This window comes from Passer domesticus, chromosome 6 (assembly GCF_036417665.1).
Source record: "Passer domesticus isolate bPasDom1 chromosome 6, bPasDom1.hap1, whole genome shotgun sequence".
Taxonomy (NCBI): Eukaryota; Metazoa; Chordata; class Aves; order Passeriformes; family Passeridae; genus Passer; species Passer domesticus.
This window is the reverse complement of record NC_087479.1, coordinates 22,845,991-22,865,231: the sequence shown is the minus strand read 5'-3', so window position 1 is coordinate 22,865,231 and position 19,241 is coordinate 22,845,991. Positions and strand designations below refer to the sequence as shown.

General features: G+C 45.1%; 1 protein-coding gene across 3 annotated transcripts in view; it reads left to right on the top strand.

Annotated features, from left to right (window-relative positions):
• The first annotated feature begins 4,272 nt into the window (after positions 1-4,272).
• IFT43 (intraflagellar transport 43) overlaps positions 4,273-19,241 on the top strand; it is a 43,512-nt gene continuing 28,543 nt past the window's right edge. The window contains exons 1-3 of one of the 3 annotated variants that reach the window (XM_064423811.1): positions 4,273-4,792; positions 5,156-5,245; positions 10,895-10,924. In XM_064423811.1, the coding sequence (XP_064279881.1) occupies positions 4,514-4,792; positions 5,156-5,245; positions 10,895-10,924 (399 nt within the window). In that variant the 5' untranslated portion in view covers positions 4,273-4,513. The remainder of the gene's footprint in view (positions 4,793-5,155; positions 5,246-10,894; positions 10,925-19,241) is intronic. The other 2 variants (XM_064423812.1, XM_064423813.1) reach the window with 2 other exon arrangements.

Below are 19,241 nucleotides of genomic sequence, written 5' to 3'. Positions count from 1 at the left end.
CAGCACTGGCAGCGCTGCCGAAGGAGCCAGCCAACCCCAGGGTTGGCGGCGCCTTGGAAAAGTGGGGCAGGGACAGCTCTTGTGAGCAAAGTGGGATGTGGGCAGAACTCTCTGTGGAAGCAAGTCCTCTTGCATAAAGCAAGATCTTTGTGCTCTGGGAGAGGTGGGGCACCGCTGGCATGTGGCCCCTTGGAGCAGTGGTGTCCAGCAACAGCAGGCAACAGTGCAGCTGGAGGCATCTGGAAACACTGGGCATAGCTGCAGGGAGCCTTCCCTTACCTGCATGTTTGGGGCCCTTGGGCTGGGAGAACACTGCAAGCTCAGAGGACAGCAGCTAGCAGCTCACCCAAGACATGGAGTGTGGAACAGGAAATCCACGGGACAGCTGGGGGTGCTGGATGCCCTGTGAGCCATTCTGTGCAGCTCTCAGGAGATGTAAGGGTGAGCTGCTCACTGTTTGCTTGTACTTTTCTTGGGGAAGAGTAATTAAGAGTTCTTTGATGTAGTGACAAAGATGTAACAAGAGCTAGTAGCTTCAAGATGATGTCTGGCAAATTTTGACTTGAAGTTAAATGCAAATTCTGACTGTTGACATTAAGCATCCATGGAATATTGTTTAGGTTGGGATGGATGTTTCTAGAGCTCCCCAGGCACTTCTGAAATGAATTTTGGATGCTTTTCCACACTGAGATCTCCTCTACTCTGCTGCCAGGTTGGAGGTCACACTAAATGGAGTCAAACTGATTGCTTTGGACTCCAGTAATCCATTTGCTACAGTGCTGCATGGTGAGTAATTAGTTAAGATGGAGATAAGTACAGAAATTATAAGAAATTACGAGAGTTTCCCAGAGGCTGGTCCTGGGCCCAGTTTTATTAATGATCTTGGCACGCCAGAATGGATGTGCTAATAAAATTGGCTGCTTATCCAAAACTGGAGGCATTGTCGATACAGGGAAGGAGTGGGATATCCTATACGAGGGGGTAGGCAATTTTTAAGGCTAATACAGGATAAATGGGATGAAATACAACAGTACAAAATGCAAGGTTATGTTGCTAATGGCTGAGATCAGACTTTTCTGTTACAAGTTGACAGTAGGAGTTTACTGCTTGGAAGTAATATAGGAGAAGGATGTAGGTGTCCTGCTGGTTCCAGTATTGGGCACTCACTTTCTCCAGTGAGATCCAAGTGTTGGTCTGTGGGTTGAAAAGAGGTGGGGAAGCTCCATGGTCTGACATGCACTGGAAGCAATGCTGGTGGCTGTGAGCAGCAGTCATTAACAGGTTGCACATCTTGTACATGCTGGAATCCAGCTAGGCTGAGGGAGACCCTGACAGGGCTACTGAACATGTACCATAGGAAATATTTCACACTTTGCAGCTCTGGCCAGGGTTTGACAGTCTGAGCTGGGGCTGATGTAACACGAATGGCATCTGTTCTCATGGCGATCAAGACAGGCAAATGTGTGGGCCTTTGCTGCCTGTCAAAGCCCCTTCCACCTTCCACAGGGAGGGATGTCTTGCTTGAAGCTTTGCAATTGTTAGGGGATTTTGTTCTGGAGCCTACAGAAATAAAAATATTTGCAGTTGTTTCCCTCCTCCAAAACCCCTTAGAGATTGGGAGGTGCATGGAGGAAAAAAAACCTGCAGAAAAATTAAACTGAGATGCTTGGAGCTGGCAGCATGCTGCTAATGTGGAGCAGGATACAGCAGCAGTCTTTGCTGAGTGCTTTGCTTCCCAGTGGAAGCTTAATGTTTTAATGAATTGGCCCATATCAAAACTGGGAGTCTGGCTGGCTGCCTGATGTGAAGATTGGGTGGGGAAGAAAGCACTGTGCTGTGTCACTTGTTGCTACTGGAATTGCCCTGCATCCCATAAATCCTACTGCTGTCAAAGACCTGCTTTAGAAAACTTTTGGCCACTCTGAATAAGGTGGTCATTGTGCAACCATGTGGGCTTTCCACCATAGCTGTAGCTCTAACTACATGTGTGTGCCCTTGCTTTAAAGGGGGTCTAGGACCAGAAGCATATGGGAGGGCTCAAGTGTGATTGCTTTCCCAGACTTTCTCATGGATAGGAGGACCAGACACAAGCTCTATTCATATGTCTGCCAGTCAAGGAGAAATCAACAGTAAACAGCACTAGTGGGGGACTCTGTTAGTCCTATTCTGTGTGATCAGGTTTGTGTTGAAACCAGATGGAGAGAGTCGGTGTTTAGATGTGAGAACTTGTCCGTGAAAGGAATGCTTGCGTAGTTCTTACTTGCTGTTCAGCTTAGAGGGGTGGCAGCAGTGTGATCTACAGAGAGGGCAGAACCAAACAAGTAAGGCAGACTGGAGCTGAGAATACACCTGAAACTGGGAAAGGCAAACCCTGGCACCACAGACCTGAACTGGACAGAAAGCAAGCACTGAAAACAGCTTTGGACAACCACAGCAGCAGCCGACATTTGTCCTGGTGCCTGGCTCCTTCTCAGCTGGTTAAGTGGAGCCGATGTAGGCCCAGGGTCAAATGCTGCCTGTTGTGTCACCAGCAAGACAGAGGAGAATTCAACTGTTCAGAAAATGTAACACCAACACTAAAGGCAAGCAAAATCCACTTTGGCCACAACATGAAATGATGGATGAAAACTCTCTTCCTCCTGTTGCCCTCTCGAAGCAGGGAAAACTTTCAGGGGTAGGTGACAAACCCTATTCTAATAAGTGGAATCCAGAGGGATTGGAGGTGGGACAGATTTTAGGTTTTGTTCTTTCTGCACCTCTGCTCTTCTCTCTCATTGAGAATCTCTGAAGTCAGGAGTCAAAATTCTGAGGCAAGGCTCAGTTCACCAAGCTTTTACATGTTTTCTTTCACCCTCCCTCAACTGGCCTGAGACTTCTCTCCCTGGGGTAGGCAGCAAGCAGCACAGAGTATCTTGGGGGAAAGTGAGAAGTACAGGTATACTGTCTGGGATGGGGACCCAGGGGAATTATGAGGAGAAGCTTGAAGGGGCAGGGCAGTTCCAAACAAGTGAATGCACTGGTCATGCTGCTTCATGATCTGTCTGTCCAGGATGGCAGCCTGTAGGCTCTACCCTGGCTCTGGGAGGATCACCCTGCCAGCTACCTGTGTGGGAGGACAGCTGGCAATGTACTCCTACCCAAGGATTCCTGCCCCAGGAATGCCTTCCTGTTTTAGCAGACATTGCCCTGGATGCTATCATGCTCCTCTTGGGATGCTCTTTTTTGGATCAGAAGGTCAGCTGTAAGTGTATTGTAACCCCAGAGCTACAGTCCTCTCTGTCTCCTGGCATCTGTGTAGCTGTGTTGTTGCAGCAGCTGTTTGGAGGGACTGGGGAGAATTGAGAAATGCAGGGCCATATTCCCATGGCCCTGGTGGTGAAGCATGGGGCTAGGTGCAAACTGCCCTCTCTACCTCGTGAATGCTTGAATCTGTAATTAAAAGAGAAGAACAGAGTATATGGAAGATCATAATTTCATAAAGCCCAGTGAGCCTGGCTTCAAAAAAGGAAAATCATGTCTCACTTACTGAATTCCTTGAACATGTCAAGATTTGTAAAGGGAGATAATATCTTTTATTAGGCCAATTGATACAGCTGGAAAAAACACACAAGCTTTCAGGCACAGAAACCCTTATGTTTTCTTTTCCAGCTATATCAGTTGGTCTAATAAAAAGTTATTGCCTCTGCCCACAAATCTTATTTCACTTAATCCTTAGATCATCACAGCACAACTACTTCAACATGTCAGAATGGAAAAAAGGAGAATTATTTGATACAATTTATTTAGATGACTTAAAGTTCCTCAGCCAAACCATGAGCTTCTACAAAAGCTAAGCAGGTATAGAGTGAAATTTAGTGCCTTTAGTAAAAGGTGTTCCTGGGAGGCTTAAAAGTTTACTTACAGAGTCAATTTTCATCATGGCAAAATGTTAACAGCATAGTTTGGGGTGTGGTACAGTTCTCTATTGTAGCAGCAGAAGAAATTATTTAGGCTAATGAGGATGGGTGAAAATTGTGAGGAATGTGAGATAGCAGAAAAAAATAATAGGCAAAGGGACAAAGTACTGGAAAACTGGATGTTTGTTAAACATGTGGAGCTAAAACCAGATTTATTTACAATTAATCTGTACATCTGTCCAGCCAAGAAGCAGACTGGGGTAGTTTTATACAGCTCAGTGGAAATCTCTGCACAACTCACGGCTGAGAAGCATGTGTGTAATGATCGTTGTGCTTACATTTGATCCTTGGCACCGCCTCCACCGCGGGCTCTGGGGACCGGCTGCCGCATCTGGAAAGCTGTGTTAGAGAGCCAGGGAGAATTGGGAAGAGCATCAGAAGCCATCAGGAGACTTTGGCAAAAGCCTCTATCAGGAGACACGTGTATAAGGCTAGGATTTATCTGCCTTAGTGGGAACTTAAAAAGTGTCTACGGCAAAGAGCTGGAGAAGGCAGAGCGTCAGACTGTTCCCGGCCTGCCACACCGCAAGTGCAATTAGAAAGGGCTGAGAACCCGCATGAGGTGTTGCAGCCCCGGTGTCCCCCTCAGTCAGGCCAAGGTTCTAAGACTGCTGCGGGTTGGATGTTTCTGCGGCTGCCAGGCGCCGGGTGCTCGGCCAGCCCGCGGGGGCGGGTGGCCGGGCGGTGCGGGGCTGCCGGCCGAGCGCGGCGGGGCCGTGCCCGCGGTTGCCGGGGCGGCGGGGCGGGCTGTCCGCCGGAAGCACCGGCGGCCGCGGCGGCGGATGGAGCCTGAGCCGGAGCGAGCGGAGGCGCCGCGGAGGGGCGGCGTCGCCGGGGTGAGCGGGCCCGGGGCCGGGGCGGGCCCAGCCTCGCCGAGCGGGGGCTCCGCGGCCGTGGACCGCGCTCCGGTCTGCGCCCGGAGGGGGCGCGGGGTCGGCGGCACGGCTGCCCTGGGGCAGCGGAAGGGCCGAGCCGGGCCGAGCCGGGCCGAGCAGCGCGGCCGGGCGGGCCGGGAGGCGGCTGCGGGCTCACACCTGCGGCGAGCGAGGGCTGTGCGCCGTGAGGGCAGCGCGCCTCGCTGCGGGGCGGGGCGCGGCCGCAGGGCCCTGCCTTGCCGTCCGCTCCCTGCAGGGAAACGGCTCCTGTCCTGTCAGTAACTGTGTGCCCTCTGCTCCTCCGTGTGTCCCCCTGCACTACAGGTACTAAAGATGGGCCGTCGAGCCCGCCAAGACCTCTTTGCAGGTGAAAAACTCAGCAGGAAGAATTCCCCGTCTGCTTCCCTTGGAGAGGTGGGTGTCCTGTCAGGAGGGCTTGTCTGTTGTCCTGCTGTTGTCTCCAGTGGAGAATTATTAATTTCTTCTGAGATTCCTTCCTGCATGGTGTGCGTTGCCCGTTGAATTTTGTCCTTAGATTTGGGACTTGTGACTGCCCTGTCCCTTTCTGGTGTTGCCCTTTGTATCATAGTTTCCACACATGGTCCTGTCTAGGGCTATGGTTTACATGTCAGGTATGGAGAGTAGTATCATACAGGATTGGGGCCTCTCCCTTCCGTGCATGCCTATCTTCCTGATATTTTAATTTCTAGATTTAATATATGAGCAGGCACATAATTTTGTGACCAGTTTTGCTACCATCTACAGTAGCAAGGCAGATAAACAGATGCCTTACTTTTTTGCTTTGCTTTGCTAGAGCCAGAGTACATCTGACATGGTCTCTATCAAGTTTGTGTAGTGATGCTCTTTTTCATTTTCTCTGTGCACGGCTACAAAGGTTGTGCTAGGAGCCAGCTTTGCAGCATCTGAGACTTTTCCGTGTGGGTAATAATGTGCAAACTCAGCTCCCACTTGTCTTTGGAGGAAAACTTTGGTTCAGAGGCTGTTCTATTAGTACATCTTCAAATGATAGAAGGAGGTCAGGAACCCCTCTTTCTCAGGAGAGTGAGGCAACATCCTCAAGTATCCAGAAATAGATCTGAACTGTTTCAATTGATTCTTTTGCTTAGTGTTGCAGAATGCTGAAATTCTTCCTGGAAGCTTTCTATTGGATGTTAGCATGGCTCCACCACAGACACCTCCTGCTAGAAGGAGCAGCTCTCAAGAAATGACATACCAGTTTTGCTCCCTGAGCAAAATGTCATCTGACAAAAAATGTCATCACCTTGTTGGCAGTGATATTTGTTTAAATGAGGTAATGCTTACTGTTTTGAAATGTCAGTCAATGATCTCCAGCATACCATATTCTTGGCTTCTTTAAACTGGAAACCATTTTGCCCTGCTGGCCACCCTGGCACCAACTCTGCTTCAGGCTACTCTGCTCACAGCCCTGGGACCTTCTGTCTTGGAGTGGCTACTCCCTGATTCCCTGTGCAGTGACAAAACTTTCCTATTACACTGAGTAGCTGTGTCCCAGACATCTGTGCCAAAATGGTTGTAGGGGTTTTTTTCCTTTGAGACCCTGTGATACTGTTGAAAATAGCACTATTACAGCTCAGCTTACAATAACACCTCATAGAGCAAGTCTTTTTTTCTGGAGAAAGTATGCTCTTTTTTTTTTGATATACATAATGGAGAATAATCTTCCACCTAGGGATTCTCCCCTTGGATATGCTGTAGGCATTCAGGATGAATTCTGTGAGGGAATGTGCAGAAGATGCAATTTAAGAAATAGAAGTAACTGTTGACCTCATAGGTGAAGAAAGTCTTAGGGAAACCAGCTGGTGGTTTAAGGGGGTGTAATCATTAGCTGGCCTCCACATTAGGGTGGATGACTGTCAGATTGTTCTCTTGCTGGAGCTGCCCATCCCGATTCTCTGGTTTAAAAGAGACCAGGGCATTGTGTAGAGGTACAGCTGATGGACTGTAACTTACTGCAGTTTGCTTGTGCTTACTGCTCACATCACAACCATTTCAATAGCTGGGAAGAGATCATAGGGGCTCCAGGACTTGGGCCAGTCCTGAAGAAGAGTAAGAAATATTTACAGTGTTCTGTTTGAGAGCAGTGAGTTTTTCAGCAGCAGAAGGGTAAGGACTTCCACGCCTTACAACATTCAAATATGTTAGTACTGGATCTTAACCACCAGGAAGAATAGTTTGTGTCAATAGTCTCCCTTCAGACATGTCTTTGTTGCTAAATGTTTGTGTTAATCGAGAACCTTGGAGGTACTGGAAGAAAGACAAAATCCACTGTGAATAATCCTCAGCCTTTTCCTTTGCTCCAAAATTGAAGGTTTTTTATACGTGACCATATTTGTTACCAAAGTGAGTATTTAACAGAACTAATAATGTTTTTTCCTTCACCCTAGACTGGAAATCGCCTTTTACTTTTCTGGAAGCTTGGCCTTGGCTTGCTGTTAAGTTGTGGGGTTACAATGGATATCTCATTCAGCCATCTAGTCATCTTGAAACCTTCATAAGAAATCTTCCCAAAAGAAATGCAAGATTAAAAAAAAAACCCAGTCCTTTTGGTTTTTTTTTTTTTTTTTGTGGAACTGGCAGTAGTGGATCAGGCGCCAGGTAATTAATTTCAGCATAGAAGGTTTTATTCTTATTACTGATTTTGAAGGCAAAGGGGTTTGTCATAAACCTTTGCCATATTTACACCCTCATATGCAATTTCACATTCAGGTTAGTGATTTTGCCTTCAGAGGTTCCTTAGAGTTTTAAAACTGGTTTCATTCACCTTGACTCTTTTTGAATTTTTTTTTTTTAAATTCCAAGCCAATCCACTCAGTTTCCACCCATCTCAAATTTCTGGTATGAACATACCATTTGTGCTATTGTTTGGGTCTTTTCATAACACTGAGAAGCATCCAGGAAGTGTTTTCCTGTCAGAGCAGCTTGCTTGAAGGAAGCAAAAGGTACCTGTCTATCCATGTTTCAACATCTGGGCTTATTACAAGGAAATTCACTTAGAGGGCAGACAATTATTGTAATTAAAAAGATCTTTGTTTTGAAGTCAATAGGCAAATCATCTGACTTGGAGCATAGATCTTATCAGGTTACTGCTGATCTTTGCTTGGCCTGGGCTCTTCCAAAAGACACTCCAAACTGTGTGCTGCTCTATTCAACAAATGTGTGTTAAAACCTCCTTCCCCAGGGCACAGTTGCAATGTCTTGTGCCTTGTAGCCTAGTCTACTTCCCCCAAGCTCTATGAAAACACTGTGATATCTTAGTATTTTTTCAGTGCCTGTTGTGTGTATGTATCTCCCACAAAATTATTCTTAACTACAGCAGCAAATCTGTAATTCCTCTGTCCAAATCTCTACTTCATAACTCCCATTCTGTGTGGAAGTACCTGCATTATCTTCAGATGTAGACCTCCTCAAGGGGCTCATGGAAGGTCACAAAGCTCACACTCTGCCCATGTGACATGCAGAGCATTCCTGCCTTTTCAGAAGTACAAGTACTAACAAACTACACTGCAGCTATGTGTTCTTTCACCAGGCAAGATCTAACATGATTATTTGCTGTAATTGGTGCAGTTGGCACCCTCCTGCAGCAAGGGCTGTGTGCGTTCCTGCCTTCAGAGCTCCTTGGCAGTTCAGCAGGCACTTCTTGGGCACCCAGGGGAATATGCTGTAAGTGGGAATTCCTAGAGATAAATCTGCTTGCTGCATGCCAGAACTCCACATTTCAAACATTCATTTCAGAGGGGTAATGTGTCTCTTTTTCCATTGAGAGGCCTTTCCCATCCCCTGGCTTGATGTGGTACATTTACTCATCTTGATGCTATCAAGTTTGTGACAGAATGGGAGAGACTCAAGCTAGTTGTGTTATTTGTATAATGAGAGGGACAGCTCATACAATGAGATCTGTTGAAGATCTTTGCTATCCCATGCTAACAGGACTTCTGGACACTTTTACAGAATAAAAGTCAAACCTTTTTCCTGGCTCTAACATCACTGCACCCAACAGCCTGAATGCTGGCTTGATGACATCCATCAGAAGAAGTTGTTTGGCCAGGTTTGGAACTCTTGATGAGATTGATTTGGAAAGATGAGTGGAAAAGCCTTTAAAAAAAAAGTATCAGCAGATTTTTCCTTTCCCGTTTCTTCTCTCAACAAGAGTGAACTATTTGCTGTCCTGTAAGAAATCTGTATGCAAAAATATTTTAATGTTATCCTACTTCCATGGTCTATTTTTTCTTCATCCTACAGTGATGTGATTCCCTTGGGACCTTTTTTCAAGAGTTCCCTGGTTTCTGCCTCTTGCAGTCTCAGTATGATTTTGCCAGCATATCTCTGACAGCACTCAGTCAGTCCTTTGAATGGAGACTGCTTTACTAAGCAGTGGTCAGCCTAAAGGATGAAGGTTCAAAATAGGTTTCCCTATTTTGAAAATAATTCCACACAGGTAGGACAAAATTACTTATTTGCCCAAAAATCAAGTTTCCTGGTGGTTCTCTGCCACATTTTACCACAGCCTGGGAATAGGCTCTGCTTTCTCTTCTGAAAATATGTTCTCTTGTTGTCCTAGCTGGTATTTGTAAGCTTGCTTATGTAGTTGTGGTCCTTGGGTGATAGTTAAAAAACATGTAAAATGCTGTAAAATAAGAATTGCTGAGGATGAAACACACGTAAAAGATTGCTCCAAGAAGTGGTTCTTTAAATACTTTTCCTGTATGTGTTGCCCAGCTGGATTTTCTTCCATGCTGGTGCAAGTCTTGTGCCACTTGGGTTCTGTACATCCAGAGAAGCTTAGGTCATGTGGACCCCACAGAAGCCAACCTTTCTGCTGTGTGCTGTGGGAAGAAGCAGACCCCTGGCTGACAGATACATCCTTCCAACAGATTTTTACCAGTTGGGCAAATCTGATTTCATTTGTGCTGCTCATTGGTAAGGACACTTTTGTACCCCAGCTGCTCTAACCTGTATGTAGCCCCACTCTGCTCTTGTTGTAGTAAGATCATAAGACCAGATGACAGCAAAGACACAAAATGAACTCAGGTACCAAACCACTTCTAGGAGAGGTATATGCAATTTATAATCACATGGCTTCCATGTTCCACAGGGGAGATTATTTAATCCAGAAGAAAAGTCAGGTGGGTTAATGGAGTGTTTCCAGCCATCCTATGCATACTCCTGGTGTAGAGTCACAGGTCAATCTAGAATACTCTAAATTCTCCTCCACGTGGTTCCGAACACTGTGATTTCTAGAACAGCATAGAGATTGTTGGGTTCCTAATTACCTCCTTGCATTTGGTGCCTAACAGCACTGGTTGTTGCAACTGCTGGTGCTGACAGTCTGCTCATCTAAAAGGTTCTCAACCAGTTTGCAACTTTCACAGAGATCAACAGGCTGATTTTCTTGAGTTACTTATCTACCCCACAACCAACCTGCTCCTTTATAGTGTTAGCTAAAGATCATGTGCTGAAGCTAACACTGATGGCAGCTATGCCTGTCTTACACTAACTGCTGCAACCTGTGCTCTCAGGGGAGAATCTGAGGTTGCCTTGAGAAACAGTAGCTTCTGAAAAAAGGACTGTAGCCTGTTACAGTGTATAACCCCTAGTATGACTGGTCCAGCATCAGTTCTGATCTCTGGCATGGCTGCAGTGATTCTCCATATGAATCCTTCTAGGATCCTACACACCTGAATAATTTGAGATTTATCATGCTATAGGGAGAATGAACTGAGTCTGTTCTCTTCTTGCTCATGTTTTGGGTTTGTTTGGTTTTTTTTTGTGGTTTTTTTTTGTTTGTTTTGTTGGGGTTTTTTTGTTTGTTTTCTTTAAGCATCACAGTTGGCATCTGCATAAATGATTGGATATAAAATGTTATAATGGTGGGATCAACTTTGTGCTTTGTTCAAGTGAATAAGGTTGCAAAGCTTGTGCTGCAGGACACTCATAAATGTCAGTCTTCAAGCTGTTTTGTGCAGGCTTCCATAGTGCTTCCTTTTAACTTCTTTCTCTCTTTTTCGCTCCTGACCCTTCAAGGATGAAGACTATCAGGAAAAGGCTGACCATGTAAGACTCAAGGCTTTCTAGGTAGATGCTGGCTCCTCTGAAGGGGACTAGTAGGATTAACCTATTACGTGTCTGGAGACTACCTTAAGAGGGTACTCTAGTACTGGAGAATAATATAAAGTTTGCTTTGGATGCAGTGCCTTTCCTGCATCCTCTGTTTCTGTTGCTGACAGATTTTTAATTATCTTTGAAACAGCTGCTCTTATCAGCTGCTGCATCTTGTTTTGAGGTCACAGATGTATATGTGGCCACTGAAAAGATGCTCTATTTTCATCTAAAAGACAGGACAGCAATTAGCTAATAGAGTACAAAACCTGACTTAACCTAGATTGCTGTCCAGTATGGTTAGTTTGCTCTTATAACATGAGAACTTATCTTTAGGGATGCTGAAGTCTTGCTGGTGCCCCAGAGGAGAAGGCCAGGCAGTAGTAACAAGGACATGTGCCTTTGGATTTTCTATGACTCTTTTCTTTTTATTGTACCAGCACTGAACGCCAGAATCAATAATAATGTCACAGTGCTTCTTACCAGGCTCCTGTCACACACAGAGAAGTCACACATATCCTTTCTTATTCTGCACCAAGGCTAAATACGCCTTAGCATTAATTTAGCATTAGAAGCCATTCAGAACAACCTGAGAAGTTCTACCTCTTTCTCTTGAAGTCTTTGGGCTAGTTGCCTTACACTCTTCCTAACCATGGAATTGGTGTTGCCCAATTCTTCCTGCCTAGAGTTTCTCTCTCTTTGATAATTAAAATACCCTCTCCTGTGCTCTTAATTCCTTCTGCTGAAGGACCACTCCAGTACTGGTAGCACAGTAGATTCATCTGTGAAATCTAAAGCCCAGAAAAGAAACCCGCATCACCCATCTCATTAATTCTGGCCTCAGAAGGATGTGCTCATCACAAGGAGGCAAGGCTATTCAGATTAGCTCAGTTTTCTCTTGGTAGTGCAAGAGATGATATTGTAAAAAAGATCCACTGGGTTTATTTGGCAGTGATGGATGGTTCAGGACTATGCCCAGAGCACTTTTCCATTTATCAGGCAAAGAGACCTCCCACTGATGGGTATAGTTTTGGGGACTAGTTGTCTAATAGAAATTTTTACTGATAATTGATCTAATCTTCCCCCCCCTGCCCCCGCCTCGCTGGAACCAGTCCTTACAGTCATTTCACTGAAACTAATTCCACCTCCATACAGTGCCCTAAATCATTGATTCCCAAGGTCTGCTGTTGAGTGCTGACTGGTCACATGCCACAGGCACCTTGCTTCTGGCTGCTAAATTTCATTAAAATAACTTTACTGATGTGACTCTTCCACATGAGCAATTGTTGCTTCAGGGATGTTATGCAATGGTGCCTGGCAAGGAGATTTACTTAGTATGAGGGAGCCTGCTTTGAAAACGGTTTTGTTTGGATAATTCCTGTGTCCTTTTTGCAGGCTTGTGCTCTTAAGCATGACAGTCACACTTTATAGTATTTTTCCATTTGGAAAAGTGTGTAAATGGTATAAAATGGTTAACTGAGCATTCAGAAATCTGACTGATCAGTAAGCTGCTTGTAACTTATACTACAGTATGCTTACAAACTTCTGTTAATTGTATGATAAGTCTCCTCCAAATCAACTGTTAGTGGAACTTTGTGTTATAAAATGTGATTCAAATCTTGTTGCAGTATATCTCTCCCTTAGTCATTGCCTGGCCAATCTGAAATACTTGGCTTCTTGAATCATTTGTCCGAAGCTGGCCCCTTCATCCCCCGGATGGCTCATATAACCCTTCTCTGAACTCCCTTTGGGCTTTGCTGAGTGTTATAATATGAACTCTTCCTGGATTTGGTCCCTTTCCTCTTGCTGTGCTGAAGATAACTTTGTAGCTGCTTGAATACTAACGAACAACCTCATCAGGGTTGTTGATGTCAACGTACCTGCTGAAGTCCTGCCCTCCAGCCATCTGCCTGCTCTGAAACTTGTTTTGCATCCCTTGGCAAACCACTCATCTTGCATCTGAATTTTTGCCAGTTGAATCACTCATTTGGCTGCACCTTCCAAGACTGCCTGGGATATTTAGCCAAAGGCTGTAAAGCTAATCAATGGTATAATAAAGGGTGTATCCTAATATTTCAGTTAATTTGCAGAAGCAGAATAAGCAGGATTATGAATGTGGTTGTGAGCCAAGATTTTGCTGGGTTCTTTTTGTGGCTTTGCCATAGATTTGCTTTGGGACCTTGGAGAAGTCCTTCCACTAGTTTTCTTTAGTCCCTATCTGAAAGGAAAGCTAGAGCTTTATGCAGAAGCACTGTGGGTATTCCCTAAACAGACCCACAGGGGGATTTGGATGCCTTATCCTCATAACAAAATCCATATCCTGCACTGGGTGCCTGCCTAGTACATAGATAATCTCAGGATGGGCTGGTGGGTCTACTGGGATGGTAAAGAGTGGCTGGGAATGGCAGTATGTGCTTCTGTGGAGTTCTGGCCCCATTCTGTGAGCTCTGGGAGTGCATGTCCTTGCACTACCAGTGAGAAAGCCTGATCCCCATCCTGTGTTTTCTAGCCTTCAGAAGTAGAGCAGGGCTTTTTCCTTCCCTTCAGGGACCTCCATTTCCTGAGTAAGCAGATGTTCATTTCAGTGTTGGAACCTCATGCTTTAGACATAGAGATTAAACTGGCCATCTTCTTTCTAAGCTGGAAAACACTGATTTTATTGTCATCTTCCTTCTCTGAGAAAGATGTAGCAAGTAATGTTTGCCACCTCCATAAGGAATATTATATATCATGACAAGTCTATGAGCTGTTCTGAGTCTGAGAAGGCTCTCAGTCCTTTCTGCTGAAGCCACTCTGCTTTGCAAATGGAACCAAAAGAATTTTGGTACGATGGGAAAAGACTTTCTAACTGAAGGGAACAATATTTGAGTGGGAAGACATCAGTTCCAATGGGTCCTGCTGGGACCTCATCCTCTAGCTGTGCTTTGGTAGAGGTGGCATAGGTAGTCTCAAGGTCCATCACAGACTAAAAATGGGGAAAGCACCTGATTTCTGACCCTTATACAGGTGAATGCTGGCCTCTGTGACTCTATCTCTCAGTGTTTGAATGACAACATGCTTTAAGGCAACAACTGGAAAGAGGATTTGAAGATCTGACCTTTCCAGAGCGGGCATCAAAGTCCTTTTGTAGTTCTCATTGCCAGTGCTTCTAAAACATTTGAGTGGGAAAATGGGCTGTTGCTTTTTAGGGTAGGTCAGCATGCCAGGATCAATTGTTTTCATTCAATGTTTGTTGGAAGAACAACTATAAAAAGAACGTAAGTACCTGAAATATAAAGCCAGTTGTGTTCTTAAATTGCTAGGTCACCCAATTGGGTGAGGTTGAGTGAGTGTATTTGTATTCTAAAATACAGTGCAGAATGATGTGGAGATCCCCTGGTGAGAAGCAACCTGCACTCTACCTGGGGAGGTACTAGCTTCCTTACCAGAAGTACCTAAAACAAGACAATTTCCAGACTTGAGCTGACTCATGTGGATCCTGCTTGCAGGTGTGTCTGCACCTGTGGTGCAGACATGGCCTGGGGCTTGATATGATCAGGGCCTTTAATCAGAGCGGTATTTTCCTGACCCAGTTCTTACCCTTGCATAGTGGTTGGCACCCAGCTCTAAACTCTCATTCCATTGTCTGGTCTGGTCTGGATCTGTGCAGCAGCCACCCCCCAAGTGCTCTCCCCTACATTCCCTGAAACTTTAAAACATACAAGTGAGGAACCCAGCACCAGCTGTACTCGGCTGAGTGTTGATCAGGGAACCTTATTTGTGTAAAAATAATCACAATGGTTTGGGCACTGTCCTTCCACTCTGTTTAGAGAGTTCATGACCTAGGAAGTCATAATTGTAATGTAGTCACAGTCATTTCTGTATCTACAATTTGCACTGCAATAAGATCTAGAGAGTGTTGGTGTATGGGTGGGAGAAAAATGTCCTATTCCCAAAGATCTTAGTCTTACTGCAATGTTTTCCTCTAGCATCCTGTTCTCCCCTGTGATCTTCAGCTTGTAGAGGAGCCTTCAGCAGGGGTAGCTGCATTTTGTATATGGCATGTTGCCAGGGTTTTGCTTTCTTAGGCATGCATTTGGGAGTAGGGTGAACTGGCAGTAGATAGCTCTTGAAGCAATTGGCATTTCTGAGAACCTGGGAGGGTTCTCTGAGGCAGAATTTCCCATAGCTACTGCACACTGCCAATGCCCTCTCATTCACGTGGTCATCCTGGGCTGAGCTGCATTTGTCTCTCCATGTCCCAGGGTTTCTGTCAGGTGTTTTGATTCTTGCATTATTCTAGTAAATACCCTCCACTGAAAGGATCCAGCATCCAAGGAAGCACTGGGTTTTTTACCTGATTCCATTTTACAGGGTTTGCATCTTTTTTTTTTTCCCCAGAGCTCTTCTGGTTGCTTGTAGAAATGCTGGACTCCCAGACTGTTCCTGGGGACCTCTCATCTGGAAGTTGGCCAGATTCTCCAAGAGGAATCTCAAAAATGCAGCTGAACTTTTGTTCCCTAATTAGGCCAACTTCCCCAGAGTGAGCCCTAGCACTGCATGGCCTGGAGCTCCCCAAGGCCTTGTGCAGCCTCTCTCCCGTGCACCCCGACTGGCTGACCGGCAGGGCAGTTATTTTCAGCTTTCTGAGCTTATCTCCTTGCCTTTTGATGACATCTTCTGAAATAGTATTTCTAGTCAGCCATGTTTCCCAGCCTTTCTAGCAGTCCTGCCTGCTTGTCTACCTTGATGTGGATTAGGGACAATCTCATTGAAAATAATTTTATTAAAAGCTTTTCCTTTTCCACACATTTATTTCATACTTTGAGTGCTTCTGGACCCACCTCAAGTCAACAAAAGGACTGTAGGAGGTGGGAAAATGTCTGACCATATGTAGCATAAAGTGGTAGCAAACTTAGAAATGTTCATGCTTGGGAGGGCTGGAGGGGCACTTTGCTATAACTATGGGTTGTGAGAGGATTCTACGTGGTGACCCCTTGTTTAGAGAATCAGATTGTTGTGTGCTCATTCACTGTTTTCCTGCAAGGGAGAGCAGTAACTCCTCAGACAGTTTAAGGTGCCAAATCCTGCAAAGGTGATAGCTTTCCTCAGGGGTGCATGTCAGCTGACAGACAGCTGGCCACTGTTTTGGGAGAGCAATTCTTGATTAATAGCTGGTTAACTATATGAACTGCTCCCCTACCTGTGATAGATGGCAGAGAATATTTGAAGGCCCCCAAGAACTTCTGTTTCAGTAACACTTTCCCTAGTAAAGGAAAGCCAGTGACTGTGAAAAGAAGGACAGTTTGTGGATGAAATGCAAATCCAGTATTTTCTGCTGAGTATTTAAGACATGCAGAAGTCCTTGGAGGGTATTCATTAAAATCAGACGCACTATTTGTACTGTCTATGGACATGATAAAGAGAGACAGAAGAGATGGGTTGTTCTTTGCAAAAAGCTCAGGCTTGTATAGATCTTGGAATTGATGTGTTTTTGATATCATACATGCTCTGAGATCAGTATAGATTATTTTATGTGGCTGTTTAGGAGCAGTGGGGCTGCTTGACTTATAGCTCTTTAAATGGCAGTAATCAAAACCAATTCATCAGGCCTGGTTGTGGAGATTTGCTTTTCTTCAGTCAAGGGAGCCTCTGGCATCTTGCTGGAGAAGAGAATCCTTGAGACCGCCCATACTTCTTTCCACTTCTTGGTCAACGGATAAAAATAAGACACCTACATACTGTGTAAAATCTCACAGTGTTTGTATATTGGAAAAACATAGATTCTACGTAATTTAGGAGAAATATGACATGATAGAGGAATTGTGTGTCCTCTGTTGCATGCTCTCAATGTCATTTGAGTCCCTGCATCCCTGCACAGAGTGCTCAGTGTTTCAAAGGAGTTGTCATGTTGATGAAGGTAAATTAATCCATATTTCCAGACCCACCTGAGCATCTGAGGGACTTAACATGCCCATAATCTACCTCTGTTGTGGTAGGTCCTAAAAGAAACTTTGCTGGACCTTCAGGATTCAGAGACACACAGGATAGTTTCTTCCATGAGGGAAGCAGCATTCAAATGGCACCTTCAGAACTGTAGACGTGATCTGACAAGTAGCCTGGAAATTTCTGCTTTAATGGGGAAGCCAGATTAGAATTCTGCATCTGTCTGATAAGAAAGGGCCTGGAAAACAATAAAGAAGAAGGTAGAGTTTCTACTTTGATGCAGGAGAGATGGAATTCAGCCCAGTCATTTTTCCAAGGGAGAGATAAAATACTGATTGTGGATGTAGTATCAAAGTTGTGGTATGGAAGGTGGCCTGAGAAATACTGGAAAAATGCCCTCACAAAGATGGTGAGCTGAATTTCTGAGGGGAAAAAACCAAACACAAACAACGAAACAAAAACTCAGACCATGGCAGTTTTCCTTGGAAAAGGGACAATCTGCAGAAACTCAAGTAGAGGAGATCTTCTGGAGATAAATAATGGATGAAACTGAAGTGGAAAGGAAAATCCCAGCAAGTAAGTGATTAGTGATGCTGTGAAAGAGACTGAGCAGCAAGGGCTGAGAAACAACACTGTTGTCAGGAGCTGGTGGAATCTCAGTGTTTTGAACACTAAACTGTTTGGATGTATAGCTTTATATTTGGGAATATACATACAAATCTTGCTTAAGGTGTAACAGTAGGTACCAACAAATTCTGCTCATTTAAATACCCCAGACTTTTTCACCAAAAAGGTATGTTTAAGAGCACATTTGCTGCATTACAGAAGAACAGTGTACTCTATTTTTGCTCTGATCCCTCTGGGGTTGACATTTGTCCCACTTTCTGTCTCAAGCTCTTGCTTGCAGCTGCAAAGTCCCTACCTGTCACCATATTATGCCAAAGCATGACATTGCATTCTCAATTGTAAATTACACTGAGATTTTGGAACTGTGAGAGTATATGAAGGTAAGTTATTTACTTGACAAAAGTGTATGTGGCATGTGACCTTACTGCAGCACCTTCCAGGCAGCTAACAAAGAAAAGCTATTTCTCCTCAGCTGACAGTTAACATTGCCTTTGCTGTTGCTAGTGCTCCTGTAGGCAATTCAGAAAGAATTACCTGACTTATTGCAAGAGGAATAAAAGACCTGTAGGTGTATGTGAGGTGTTTTTCAGGATCTGACAGACATTCAGGGTTGCCTGGTGTGTATGATCAATGAGAACACAGTATAACATTGGCAAGACATTGGAATCAAACCCCTAGATGCCCTGGAGTCATGCCTTGTGCAAAGACTGGGCCAGACATTGTCATCCCTCTGATCTGGTGTGCCCCACTTGAGTTATTTTTGATCTGAAGGCTAGTTTTTGATGAGTAAATTAAATTGCAGGGGCACTGAAGTGCCCTGGACATGCTGCATTTTCCCTTAGCCTTACGGCCCAGGTTTTTTGTTGTGATTTTTGTGGCCCTGTGCACCTTTGTGAGGAGTTGTGAGGCTGTGTGTTGGAAATAGGATTGCTGGCTATCAGAGGGATAGTGTAAGGGGAAAGGGGGTTGTTTGCATGGGAAGCATCTGTGTGGGAAGGAGCGTGGTTTTGAGTTAGGGGCGTATGTAATGGGAATGTTTATGTGGGCATGCACGCCCATATGTGGTGTGTGTTCCCACTTTTTCCTGGGCTCTGGGTGTGTCCAGATCAACTGAATTCAAAATGCTCCTTTTTTGGCACTGTAGCCTCTTCTCTGGTTTGGCATCTTAAGAATCTGGGGGAATCATTTAAAGATCAGAAAACTCCATTCACTTGGGCCCCTGAAGGCTTCACATTCTGTGACATGGTCATTCCAGTCGACTGAGCTCTGTCCCCTACGGATGAGCCCATATAAGGAGGCTGTTTCCTGCGTTTCACGCTCCCTGCCTGTCCCTCTGCCCTCCTGTGCTCCCTTTGCTGAAGAAAGTTGGTATTTTGGGACTGCAGCTCCTGCCTCATTCCTGCTCCCTGTTTATTTTTGGAGGATGACTATTTTTGCTCCTATCAGAGAGCTATGCAGGGTCATACCCCCTCCCTGCAGCAGGCAGAGGCTGCCCCTGGCAGGGTCTCTTAATTTCCCACACTCACAAACAATGCTTCTACTTCAAGAAATAAACATGCAAGACCCCTACCATCAGGGTTAGCTCGACCCTGTCCTCATCTGTGGCAAGAGACAATTTAGCTTTTGCTCAGGGTTGACCCCACCACACATGCGAGGTCCTCTCTGAAGTCAAAACTCCTTGGGAGTCATCCCACTCATTCACTTCCTTAATAAAAGCTGT